Genomic DNA, 14,195 nt, shown 5'->3' with positions numbered 1-14,195 from the left:
GGATTTTTGCTCTTCATAAAGATGGCCTAGGCTATAAGAGATTGCCAACATCCTGAAACTGAGCTGCAGCACGGCGACTAAGACCATACAGAGCTTTAACAAAACAGGTTCCACTCGGAACAGGCCTCGCCTTGGTCTACTAAAGAAGTTGAGTGCACATGCTCAGCATCATATCAAGAATTTGTCTTTAAAATAGAACTACGAGTGCTGCCAGCATTGCTGCAGAAGTTAAAGTGGTGGGGAGGTAACCAGTGCTCAGACCATACGCCGGACACTGCATCAACTTGATCTGCATGGCTATCATCCCAGAAGAAAGCCTCTTCTTCTAAAGAGAGTGCATATAAAAGGCCGCAAACAGTTTGTTGAAGACAAGCAGACTAATGCCCCCGTCACACATAGCAAGATCGCTAAAACGTCACAGGTTTTGTGACATATCAGCGACCTCGCCAGCGATATCGCTATGTGTGACAAGCAGCAGCGAACAGGCCTCTGCTGCGAGGTCGCTGATCGTAACAAAACGATCAGGACCATTTTTTGCTGATTGGTCTCCCGCTGTGCAGCACGCATCGGTGTGTTTGACGGTGGGAGACCAACGAGCACCAGTTCTGAGTGTGCAGGGAGCAGTCGTTACACGGTCGCTGGTGGCTGATGGTTGGTCGCTGTGGAGATCTGCCTGATTGACAGCTCAACAGCGACCATGTAGCGACATTCCAACGATCCCTGCCAGGTCGGATCGCTGCTGCTCGCTATGTGTAACGGGACCCTAAGTATGCGGATTACTGGAACTTTGTCCTGTGGTCTGATGAGACGAAGATAAACTTATTGGTTCAGCTAGTGTCAGGTGGGAACCAGGTGAAAAGCACAAAGACAAGGATGTGTTACCTACAGGCAAGCATGGTGGTGGGAGTGTCATCGTTTGGGGCTGCATGAGTGCCGCTGGCTGTGGTGAGCTACAGTTATTGAGAGAACTATTGAATGCCAACATGTTCTGTGACATACTGAAGCAGATCATGATCCCCCTCCCTTCAGAAATTGGGCGGCAGGACAGTATTCCAATATAACGGCCCCAAACACAATTCCAAGATGACCACTGCCTTGCTAAGTAATCTGTGGGTAACGAGATACTGGACTGTGAAAGCATGTCTCCAGACAAACAGAAGGTGGAGAAGTGCAAGGTCTCTAACATCCACCACCTCCATGATGTTCCAGTGAAATTCATGCCCAAGAGAGTTAGGCTATGTGCGCACGTGTGCGCTCTGCACCGCACCTAAAAGGTGCGTTTCAGAGCGCAGCTGAAAAGCTCCGTTCTGAAGTGCATGGTGCCGGCAGAGAACGTGCGCTCTGCATGCTGCCTCTCCGTATAGACAGCATGCAAACCGCACGGAAGAAGTGACCTGTCACTTCTTAGAACGCAGCGATTCGGGCAGCAGCCGAATCGCTGCATTCTAATATGCCACGTGTGCACGGCTCCTGCACAATCTCCATAGACTGTGCAGGGGACGCAGGACGCATGCAGTTACGCTGCGCTGCAGATCGCAGCGTAACTGCATGTAATACGCACACGTGCGCACATAGCCTTAAGGTAGTACTTGAAAATAATGGTGGCCACAGAAATATTGACACTTTGGGCACAATTTGTCCATTTTCACATAGGGGACTACTCCCTCTTGTTGCTAGCGGTTTTGACATTAATAGCTGTGTTGTTTTTTTTAGAGGGCACACCAAATTTACACTGTTATACAAGCTGAATACTGACTACTTTACATTGTGTCAAAGTGTCATATCCTCAGTGTTGTCCCAAGATAAGATATACCTAAAAATAAAAAATAAGCCCTAGCAGGAATTTTGAGCGTAGGGCTTAAATATATGCCTTGCCCTGAAAATAAGCCCTTCAATAATGAAGTATCCACGCAGCTACAAAAGTTAAAGAATACTGCTGGACACTTCATTATAGAAAGCAGACACCCCCAAAATAGGGAAGACAGAAGACCCCACAATCTTGCTCACCAGTCGCCCAACACACGTCAGATTGTGCACCCAAACTTGCCACATCCAGCGTTACCAATTGCTTCCGGACGGCAGGTGAACCTGGGCCACAGTGCATTGGAACACGAGGGCCTGTGGAGAAATGCATCAATGCGTGTGTGCGTGCGTGTGCGTGTGTGTGTGTGTGTGTGTGTGTGTGTGTGTGTGTGTGTGTCAGCCAGAAGCAGGGAGGAGCACATGAAGCATACCTGCTGGGAATGCCCGCCGAAAATCGCAGGAGGACCTGGGAGCCACACAGACGTCCGGGGTCTGGTATGATTCTCCTGTGAAGGGGGGGGTCTGCTTTTTGGGTGGAGTAAAGTTGCCCAAAACAGTAAAGACCGATAAGTGAACAGAAAATATATACTGGCTAACTCCAAAAAAACAAAGAACTCCTCCAAAAAAATAATAGAGTAGGCCAGCAATGCTTATGTGTTTTTTAATGGTTGAAATAAAAAAATGTTTTAAATATAGGAAGTCCGGAATGCCATTATATATTATTACTGAGGTAGCTGGATTTTTTTCTTCTCCTCTTGAATACTTCACCTGTGTACTGGCTCAGGAACCTCCGTGCACCGCACCCTTGGCTGCATTATCTATTGAAACACTTGATGGACTGGTGAGCTGACTGCCCTCTCTTTTCGGCTTATATTGTTCCAGATTTGTTGTGCTTTCAGCCTGAGGATTCTAAGGTATACTCTATTATTTTCACAATAACTACACTTTCAACCATCATGACTGAACTGAATGGTAATATACAGTCATTTTTACAACCGATGAAGAATATCTTACGGCTGAATAAAGTAGTTAAAATTTTTACTGTATTAATAATACAGATGATGAGTGTTGTGTTCAGATGAGTGGAATCAATTAATCTGGGATCTGGATAAATTACTCTCTGAGACTTAGAGTTTGGTGGGATACTACTACACTACAGCAGTATCTGGATAAGAATATGGTTCTTAGGGGACTAAGAATAAAAAAATCCCGAGTAGTCAATTTGGTGATACATTTTTCTTAGAATGGAATGGTGTGCTATCAGACTGCTCCCTAAAATTAATACAACTCAGCATAAAATATGAATCCTTAAAACTAATAGATTTTTAAAATTATGTACAGCCACTACAAGAAAAGTTAAATGGGCATTAAAAAAAAAAAACCTGGACTTTGATGTTTTTAAATACTTGCCTTTCTGAAAATCTGTCTAAACTAGAGGAGTCAATCATGCAAATCAAACGTATAAAATTTGACAAGGATATACATAATTTTGAGACTGACTCTTTATGTATGGAAAAGTAAGACCTATTCATGGAAATTTTATCCTAGATCCATCTTAAAGGATTCCAATAAACCACAGGGACAAGATTGGAGATCACATCAGGTTAGGGCTGGTTCACACTAAGCGACAGTCACCATTTTCTGTGACGTAACAGCGACCTTGTAAGTCGCTGTTATGATCGCTGCTTAGCTGTAAAACACAGCAGCCGAAGCAGCGATCATAACCGCGAGAGCAGGGAGCCGCGCACACTGCTTAGCGCTGGCTCCTTGCTCCCCTAGCTACAGTACACATCGGGTTAATTAACCCGATGTGTACTGCAGCTACATGTGCAGAGAGCAGGGAGCCGCGCACACTGCTTAGCGCTGGCTCCTTGCTCTCCTAGCTACAGTACCCATCGGGTTAATTACCTGATGTGTACTGCAGCTACATGTGCAGAGAGCCGGAGCCGGCAGCACTGGCAGAGTGAGAGCTGCGGAGGCTGGTAACTAAGGTAAATATCAGGTAACCACCTTGGTTACCCGATGTTTACCCTGGTTACAGCTTACCACAGATGCCGGCTCCTGCTCCCTGCTCGCTTCATTTCGTCGCTCTCTCGCTGTCACACACAGCGATCTGTGTGTCACAGCGGGAGAGCGCCTTTGAAGAAAACGAACCAGGGCTGTGTGTAACGAGCAGCGATCTCGCAGCAGGGGCCAGATCGCTGCTCAGTGTCACACACAGCGAGATCGCTAATGAGGTCACTGTTGCGTCACCAAAACCGTGCCGTAGCAGCGATTTCGGTAGCGATCTCGCTATGTGTAAAGCACCCCTTAGCTTTGGCTTATCAGACTTGGATACATCCGAACAATTAACTGATTATTCTGGTTTGGATAGTTCAGACTCAGCACCTTCTGTGTCCAGCAAAAGTGGTTCCCAAAATAAAACCAAGAAAAATGAAAGCTCTTATGGTCTATGGTCTCTCAAAAACGATCAGCACATCGGAGGACAGGAAACACAAAAAGAAAAGATATTCCCCGTACATACTACATGAGAAAACGCAATCTAGTAGTATTATTGATGAATCCGTATATGACTGTCAGAAAAATACATCTGTGATTAATATGTCTGCAAATCTTTTGTCTACCACACAAATACATGCTCTTGAAAAAGGACTAAGTTTTTTTTATACGCATACTGATTTTTTTTTTATTACTGTAAAGACATTAATAAGTTTGTAAGAGCATTATCAAGAGACATTTCTTGAAAACAACGGATGGTAATATAGTTGATGACTCTGAGCCTGAACACAGAGCAAATAGCCACCAAGAAGCTGTCATTCACACTTTGTTTTCCAATCATCTATTCCTATGTCGTTTACAATCATTATCTATTCCTATGTCGTTTAAAGGTAAGGTGTCGCATTTTCTTATTTTTGTATTAATAATAGTGATTATGAAATCAAGTATTTTTAATACAAAATTAAATTTGCGGTTTATTTAGTTTTTTATTTAATTCTAGTTTTACTGAAACACTGGGGGCTGCCATCTTGGATTTGCTGTAACATAGTTTTTAAATAACGACAGTTCCCTCAAATATGGCAGCTTCCTGTGCAGACAGACAGTTGTCCGGCTGCGACCCTATTCTCTAACACTGACACTGCTTCTGCTGTGAGCTGGACACGCCCCCTGGGCTGTCCAGATCACAGCAGAATAAGGAGATCTCCGCCATCTTTGTGGCGCCCACAGCGTATGCTTTCCCCCTGTCACCCGTTCGGGATGTATGAGTACCGGTGCAAGGCCGCCGTTGCTACCCTTTCCCCCCCTTCCCACTGCTGCTACCATCTTCATCCCCCCCCACCACCGCTACCCTACCCTCTCTCCACCATCCCGCCCCTCAACCTGCCTCCGCCGCTCTCCCCCGCTCTCGTGTGCTCACCTCGGGCCTCAGCTCAGCAGGGCACATGTACTGAGGAGCGCAGTATACAGTGGGATGGTATACGCGGGCGTACATGCAGCAGAGCAGTGCAGGTAGGCAAGTATGCAGCAGAGCATGGTGGGCGTGCATGCGGCAGAGCATTACTGGTACGCAGCTGTCCATGGTGACACTTTAGACATTAGGATCACTTTGCAGTCACCAACAAAATGGTTCTGCACTGTGATCCTAAACTTCATCTTCCTTATCTTTTTACAAACACCCAGATTGGGAGGTGGTGTGACCTCATACACAGGAGAGCAGATTCCACCCACTTTTACAGCAGTTGTAATGTGAGCTAGTTCTACAGTAGGAGTTCAGCAGCTGCTCCCCCTAGTGTTTAAGAGTGGAAAATATCAAACTTTTTATTTATTTATTTTCTATTTTTTCTTTATATTTTGCTCAGTTAAAAACATAATATTTAAACAAAATATTAATACTTTACATTTTTCTGTTATTGAAATTATTTTTTTTTTTTTTGGGACGACATCTTCCCTTTAATGAGCAATACTCAAAAGTGACTCTTGAGGAATCTAGTAATGATATCAAATGTGATGTATCTGAATTTCATTCTGATAGTGTCCCCAATCCAAGCTTCTATCCTGTCAAGTTTTGTGCTACTAGCATGGATTTCTTCCAGAGTGCCAGGAAGCGGGATCTTAAGGCCATCATCAATAAAGATCCTCTGGATATACAGGGGAAAAAAATGTATCTATATCTGAGAATAGAGCACTAAATCAATTAAAATCCAGTAACGACAGAATCATCCGACCCTCAGACAAGGGGGGCTCTGTTGTGATCGTGGATGCTGGACTCTGTAAATAAAGTTCTAAAATTGTTATCTGATGACACCACATATCGTAAATTGGATAAAGACTACTATTGGTTTTCAATCTATCTTAAAAAACCTATTGGAGGAGGCAGTCATAGTAAACATGACAAAAAAAATAATCTGAATATATCTATGTTCAGGACCCTACAATCCCTATATTCCATAGCAATGGAATATTGGAATTGTAGGGTCCTGAACATAATTTGTCTATGAGCCCCCCCCCTCCCATTACTAACCCTGTAAGTCAAAAGAAATCCTTTTTTTTAAAAAAATCAAAATACCCTTTTATTTTCTACAAGTTATTAATCCCCAAAACGCTCCTGCAGGTCCGATTTTTAGGAAATAGGACCGAGCACTTGGGCATCAGGGACAAAGTGACAGAGCCGCAGCTGTCAGGTAAAATCATAGAACTCAATGCCGGATTACTAGACTAGGCGATGTTGTGAAGGTCATTCAAGTGGCTGCTGGTGTGGAGCTCCCTCTGGTGGCCAAGAATGGTAATGAAGCTAAGTCTGAATCTGTGATTCAAACAGGTGATGGAATTAATTAGGAATCCAGGAAATCCTATTGCATAGCAGCCTAGTGTATTTAGGAGAGCACTTTCTGCCTGGCAGCCGCCGGTGATAATTGTGCCTGCTGCTTCTGAAGATGGCTGGGAGTTTTCCCTTCTCTTTCTCCCATTTATGCTGTGCCTGAATCTACTCCAGATAAGTGTACTAGTTTATGTGCTTAATTGCTGTAATTGCACTTAAGGGTGTTTTCTGCTTATTCCATTTTGTTCTGTTTGTTTTCTTGTATGTGAGAATCTGCCTGTCTGCTTTTGTGAGCAGGGCAGTTCCTCCAGAAAGAAAGGGAACTTGCTCCATGTTCATGTTTGGATTATTTGCACTTTAGAATATTGTTTGTTCTGTGATTTTGTTTCTTCCCATTATATCTGCAGTTCTGTTTAAAGTGTCTGGCACAAGAATACCTGATATAGCGGGGGAAGAAACCGTGTGGTCTTAGGAAAAAAATACTATCAGGAGTTTGGTATTTTTTGCAGGGTTTTTTGCTGGCCGCAATCAGTTATCTGTCCTGTCCTGCTCTATTCAGTAAGGCTGGCCTCACCTTTTGCTAATCTATATTTTCTGTCTATTGTGTTTTCTTACATCACTGTTGTTGCATGTTGGGGGCTTGCTATTTCTTTGGGGACTGCTCCGAGGCAAGTTAGGATTCTTCATTTCTATCTTTGAGGTGTGGCATTTCTCCGGCAGTGACGAGGTGTCTAGGTGTGTTACGAACAACCCACTGCTACTTCTAGTGTTGTCCAATAGATAGCTGGCCGCAATTCCCTTAGTGTCAAACTACTCTTGTGGTTTTGTTTTTTCCTGATTAATGGGATTTTTTGTGATCATCCATGGTTTCCAGTTCGTAACAAGACTATGTGCATACATTGAGTATTTAGTTGCAGACATTGCTGCACCAAATCTGCACATCCTAGCAGAAAAACTCACCAAAACTGCATAAAAAAAGCATGCCGTTTTGGTGCATTTTTTTTGCCAGGAGATGCAGATTTGGTGCAGAAATGTCTGCATCCAAATACTCAATGTGTGCACATCGCCTAATCCGGCATTGAGTTCTAGGAGTTCACCTGAGGTCACAACTGGGGTACTGTGGGAACCCCAGCTGTGACCTCAGCTGAATTCACAGCTGCAGCTTAATCTGTGTGTTCCTGACGCCGTGGTGAGCGGTCATGTTTTCTAATGTGACCGCACACTGCAGCCTCAGGTCATTGGACCTTGTGTGGATTATGTTGGATCTGCAGCGGTGTTTTGGAGGTTAATAAATTGGAGAAAAAGGGGTGTGTTTTTGTTTTTTAAATTAAGGATTATTCTGTGTTTTTTGTGTTTTTTATTTCTTTTGACTTAGTGTTAGTATTGGGGAGGTCTCAGAGATTATTTGACAAATCACAGCTGTCATTAACCCCTTTTATATTACCTCGATTGCCACTGCACCAGCGCAATCTGGATGAGACTGGTTAAGCGCTGGACTTGGCGTATCTAATGGATGCGACAATTCAGAGGCGGCAATAACCATGGGCCTCCCCAGCCAGAAAATTCCAGCCCCCCAGCTGTCTGCTTTTATCTTGGCTGGGTATCAGAATTGGGGGGGACCTGATGCTGTTTTCAAAATGTATTTAAATATTTTAAAAAAGCCACATGACATCCCTCATATTTTTATATACAGCTTGCGGCTGCCACCTGTAGCAGTCTGCTTTTATCTATGCTGGGTATCAATATACTGGGGACCCTACACAAGTTTTATTTATTTTTACACTCCACAACCAATAACAAACACCAGCACGCTGGCAGTCTAACTGCAACCATTCACAAACGTTTGTCACATATGGTGGGCAGGAGAAGCGATGAATATTCATTAGTTAATTATTGGACCCGGAAGCAGTGTGACATCCGTGCGGGAGACTCTGTAGGTATAACTGTCCTGCTTTTAAGCCCCATTTTTATTTATTTATTTTTTTACTTTTATTTTGGGTTCGGCCACTGGATACAAATAAAAAACAAACAGTAACACTGACTTCCCTGAGAAGTGCTTGCTCCGGGTCTGTGCATGGACACTAGGTTTCCAGTATGGATCCCAAACTTTACCGTTCGGGTTCGCCCATCACTATCCATCTTATCATGGCTGTATTGCCCTTTATTAGGAACTGATATCTTTATTTGAAAGTGATGTACCTCCATACAGCACTGTATTCTCCCCTATATGTGGTGGAAAAAAGTGCAAGATTTGTCTTTAGAATTCGTCAAATAAGTGAGAGAAATATTTTATTCTTTTTGCAAATAAGTCTAAGGGTACTATATTAACATGATTAAGTGTCCATATTATGCCGGAGAGCACAAGGCCTAATTGTTTCAAAAGTTAAAGCTAATGTGAGAAAATTGCTAACAATAGTTTGATCAATAAAGTTCAGAATGCCTCTAGCATAATTATTGCATAATGTCTCCACCTGGTCTCCTACAGTGCAGACTATTTTTCTTTTTGTTTTTATATAACGTAAGACTTAAAGGGAACCTGTCAGGTCCCCTATGCCCTCCAACCCATCAGCATTTTAACCTGGATGCCCAAATTCCCAGCTTAACCATCCCTGTCTAATGCTATTCTCTAATTTCAATGTTTGAAATAACAACTTATAAACCTCGCTGTCCGTATAATAATTAGAGCCTTGACTAGTCAAAGGGCGTTCGTTCCCCAGACTAGTTGGCCCTCTTTCCCTGACTCATGGAAATCATGTCATGCCCAGAGGAGGGCGATAACCTGAAAAGAGGGCCAACCAGTCTGGGGAACCAATGCCCCTTTTGACTAGTCAAGGCCCTAATTAGCATAGGGAAAGTTTAGAAGTTTGGGGTATTTTTTTTTTTTTTTACCTTCATATTTGTGAATAGCATTTATACAGGGCGGGTTAGACAGAGAAATTGTGCATACAGATGTGAATGCTGCTGGGTTGGAGGGCATAGGACACTGACAGGTTCCCTTAATCATTCTTTAACATTTTAATAACAGTTGTTTTGTCTTTCTATGAACATTGGTTACATTTTCTCTTTACATGCCTTTTTTAATTTACAGCAGAAATAAAATGGGCACCTATCGTTTTTACCATAAATGGTTGACAAGTTGTGGATAGTCATTAAAGGATAATGTTATGCTTTTCCTATAATTTTAATTCTGTATAACTTCCAAACTATTTTCTAGGTCATATTGTATTTTCAAAACTGAAGTATAATTTATTTTAGTAAATACCTTTTAAACTTTAATTTTAACAGAGGAGCCTATAATTATAATGACCATATGGGGTGTAATGAAATCTATTGGACTTTGTTTCCCCTGTATAAAAGCAGGGGAAACAATTCTTCAGAGCTCCGTCTCCCAACAGTGTAATTTTACACAGTCAGCTAGTCCTCGATGGACCTGTGGACTATGATGTCCAACCGCATCAGATTTTTTGTGACTGTCGCAGTAAACTCTGGGTCACAATGCGACCTTTTCACGTGTATTGCACTGTGATGTACTAGCGACACGGAGCAAATATTGATCTCATGACAGGTGATGTGACTATACTTGTAGTATAACCCCAGCCTATGTCCATCAGATTTGATGCTGCATGCATTACTTTTCTTTTTATCAAAATAATGGATGCCTCAACGCAAAACAGAGGTTTCAGATACAAACACTCAGAGCAGCCATGTTAATTCGTAAATGTGCAAAACTATACGTCCAATTACAATGTTAGTATTGATAGTCAATCAGTAGCTCAAATTAGAAAACTGTGGTTGTTGTAGGTTTGTGTGGCTGTACGTTTCTTTTTTGTTTTATGTGCTCTTGTCTTTAGACCATCAGTTTTGTGCGATTTATTTATAATATACCATTTTTTTTATTTGCTTGGCTTATTTTTGTTTTGTTCATTTTATAGGAAAATACTGAAGCCTCTGCACAGAGATGGTTCCACGACTGCGAAATCTTGTGCTCTATACCTTGTCTTTGTTAGTATTTGGACTTTTTATCTACTTTTACAAAGAGCCTAAAACAGAAGTTGATCTTGTTGTCCCTAGAAAAGCAGAAACACAAAAACAAGAATTCGTCTTCTGGGCTCCCTCAATACACAAGGTCACCCAGTGTTCTCCCAATGTATCCCCCTTGAATGCTTCCTCAACCTTTCCTGAACTGCATCGCTTGTTCTTAATGTACAGGCACTGCCGGAACTTTTCCACTCTTATCATGCCAAAGCAATGTGAAAAAGATACCTTTTTACTATTGGCCATAAAGTCTCTTCCCATAAATATAGACCGGCGGATTGCTATAAGGAATACCTGGGGAAAAAGGCAAGAATTTCAGGGCAAGAAGATTAAGCTGGTATTCTTGCTTGGTACGACTGAGGCCACTATACCAGCTCAATCACTCACCCAGCTCATTTCTTATGAAAACAGAGAGTTTAATGATATCATCCAGTGGAATTTTATAGACAATTTTTTTAACCTTACACTTAAGGAGCTTCATTTCTTGCGATGGTTCACAGAAGGATGTTCACACAGTAGCTTTGTCCTGAAAGGTGATGACGATGTATTCATTAACACATACAATATTGTAGAGTTTCTTCAGGAGATGGATCCAGAACAAGATCTCTTTGTTGGAGATGTAATCAGCAAAGCAATTCCCATTAGGAATACTAAAGTAAAATACTTCATTCCAAACGAAATGTACAATAAAAGTCATTATCCTTTATATGCCGGTGGAGGAGGCTATTTAATGTCAAGAAGGACTACCCAACGTCTTCTTAGCACAGCTGAAATTACTGAACTATTTCCTATTGACGATGTTTTTGTTGGCATGTGCCTTGAAAAAATGAATGTGGCTCCGCAGTTTCATGCCGGTTTCAAAACCTTTGGTATCCGTAAACCGGTTAATCCATTTGATCCATGTTTGTATAAAGGGCTAATGGTTGTTCACAAACTAAATCCTACTGAAATGTGGATCATGTGGACTTTAGTGAACGATGAAGGAATGCACTGTGCACAGTCCAAAAAGTCTTTGTGAAATACGAATACTTCTGTTGCCATGTTCCTCTTGCAAAAATAATTATGTCTGACTAGTTTTGCAGCTATTCCTACCTGAAGTGCTTTGTGTTAGAACGGTGGTTAAAAAGGCTTAATTGGAGGTGTAGTACTGATCTCGATGGAGTACCAAATGTAGCTCTTCCCTAGTTATAGGTTACTGTGTGTACTACAGATAAAGCACTGTAAGAAATTAAAGAGGGTTTCTTGAAAGTACCATTATATGCCTTTTATTTAGGATATCAGTGAGGACCGAACCCCTTGAATTGGAGGAAGATTATCAAACTCCAGAAAAGAACTCTATTTAACACCTGACCGTGTCACTGTGAACCATGCTGCCGTTTCTTGTACTTTAGCTTAGCCTCACTCACTCAATGAGGCTGAACTGCAGTGCTGACTTCTTGACATGGACCGGACCATACCACACAAATTAAATATTTATAGTTGCCAATGTTGCTTCCTAGAAACCCTTTATGAGAATTTATATTTGACTGTAGTGCTCAAAACCACTTAATTATGCAAAATAAAATAAATTTCATAGAATGTTATTCACTTAAGGTGATGCTGAAGGACCAAAGCTTCCTATAGGGCTACGTGAAATGAATTTAAAAACTTCTGCCAGTAGTCAATGCTAATGTTGGTCCTCTTCAAAAGAAATTTGGTGGCCAGAACACCACACCTCACTTGTTTGTTCCATGCAAGGGAATAACCTGGTTAAAACGATTTAGCATTTTAACAAATATTTCTGAATAATTAATAAATTACATACAAATTGCTTTGTGGAAGTGCTCAGTTTTTCTTCTGTACTAGCAACACAAATAGCAGAAATACACTACTCAGAAAAGTTAGGATTATTTGGCTGTTGGGTGAAATTTTAGTAAAATGTAAAACGTTCACGCTACAGTAATATTTTAGCATGAAAGTAGGGCATTTACATAGAAGCATGTAATGATGATTTCTTCATCTAACACAATTTATTGAAACAAAAGCCAACAATAGCGGTGGGTATACTCCTCCCCCAAAAATGTCAATGTCTCAATAATTTGTCATGTAGTCTTCAGCATCACTTATAGCTTGCTAATGACATCTCATTCTGTTCAGAATTGGAGGCGTTATTGTTTGCTGAGGCATTGCACCCCACTCTTCTTGAAGGATCATTGAAGTTCTGGGGTACAGAGTTACGAGCATCTACACAGTAACTCATTTGATCCCATAGGTTTTCTATGGTATTCAGGTGTGGGGAAAGTGCTGGCACTTCATTTGAGCTACCCCAGTCTCCAGCAGCCATTCCCGAATGATGCGACCTTGATAAGCTAGAGCATTGTTGTCCATGAAGATGAAAATAGACCTGTGTTGTTCATGCAGAGGCACAGTGACTTGATTAATGATGATCAGGTATTAGGGGCTTTTGTCAATGTACCATTTTCCAAACAATTTTTATTGATTTTACAAATTCTATACAATATCGTATCATAAGAAGTATGATTTGCAAAAGACAAGCGTTCAACTGTCAGAATATGTCAAAGAAAAGGGTAAAAACCCCCCTTTCTATCTCAAGTCACTCTTCAGGTTACATTGACATAAAATAAGTCAAAATTAGAAAATCCGAACATAACATACATGAAACAAACCCTTGAGCCCCTGTGCCATTCTTTAATATTTCTAATGTTGACGTCGTGCCTTGATCATGCCATAACATCTTACCTTTGTCCTTTACCTTAGTCCCCGCTAAGGCTAAGTAATCCTCAACTTTCCCAAGCTACCCTGGATTTCATTCAGAAGGTACCACTCCGTATGCCTGAAAGGTGTCACTAAATGGTTTATTTCTTCCTGTTTGAAATAAACTTCAATAAAAGTTTTCCACCTCCTAAAAATCTTGGTTGTCTTATTGTCTTTGTCCCTTTCTGCTTCTAATTTCTCCATCCTCAAAAGATTATGTAGTTCGCCAATGACTTCCCCTGTGGATGGAGCCTCCTCCTGTATCCAGTGCCTTAGGATGCACCTTTTAGCTATCATGGCTATGTCATGTATGATTGCAAATGTCTTTTTGTCCTGAGGATTCAGTCCCCCTCTAACTCCACCCTCAAAGAAGTGAAAAATCCACACCATTAAGGCTGCTTTCACACTACGTCTTTAACATGTGTCCTGAACGTTTTTTTGCTGCAAAAGCGGATCCTGCTTTTACAGCAAAAAATGCATGCAAACGCATGTGTTACTTTGCAGGATCCTGTCACTGGATGTTTAGGGGCGGGCATTGGAGTCATGTGATCGGGAGTGATGGGAACTAAACGTGCCAGACTGGGAGCCGGCATCTGAGAGCTGCGAGGCTCGTAACCAAGGTAAACATCGGGTATACTTGCTTGGATACCCGATATTTACTTTGGTTACAAGCGTCTGCAGCTGCTAGGAGCCGGGCTCCCTGCACACGTTACCAACGTAAACATCGGGTAACTAAGAGAAGTGGTTACCCGATATTTACCTTGGTTACGAGTGTCCGCAGCTCTCA

General features: G+C 41.8%; 1 protein-coding gene across 3 annotated transcripts in view; it reads left to right on the top strand.

Annotated features, from left to right (window-relative positions):
* Positions 1–13,563, top strand: part of B3GNT4 (UDP-GlcNAc:betaGal beta-1,3-N-acetylglucosaminyltransferase 4) — a 90,861-nt gene extending 77,298 nt beyond the window's left edge. For all 3 annotated transcript variants that reach the window (XM_075323274.1, XM_075323257.1, XM_075323266.1), the window contains one exon: positions 10,552–13,563. In XM_075323274.1, coding sequence (XP_075179389.1) covers positions 10,578–11,672 — 1,095 coding nt within the window. In that variant the 5' untranslated portion in view covers positions 10,552–10,577 and the 3' untranslated portion in view covers positions 11,673–13,563. The remainder of the gene's footprint in view (positions 1–10,551) is intronic.
* Positions 13,564–14,195: the final 632 nt, after the last annotated feature.

The sequence above is a fragment of the Anomaloglossus baeobatrachus genome, chromosome 1, assembly GCF_048569485.1.
Source record: "Anomaloglossus baeobatrachus isolate aAnoBae1 chromosome 1, aAnoBae1.hap1, whole genome shotgun sequence".
In the NCBI taxonomy this organism is placed as follows: Eukaryota; Metazoa; Chordata; class Amphibia; order Anura; family Aromobatidae; genus Anomaloglossus; species Anomaloglossus baeobatrachus.
The sequence above is the reverse complement of the archived record's forward strand: the minus strand, read 5'-3'. Positions and strand labels throughout refer to the sequence as shown.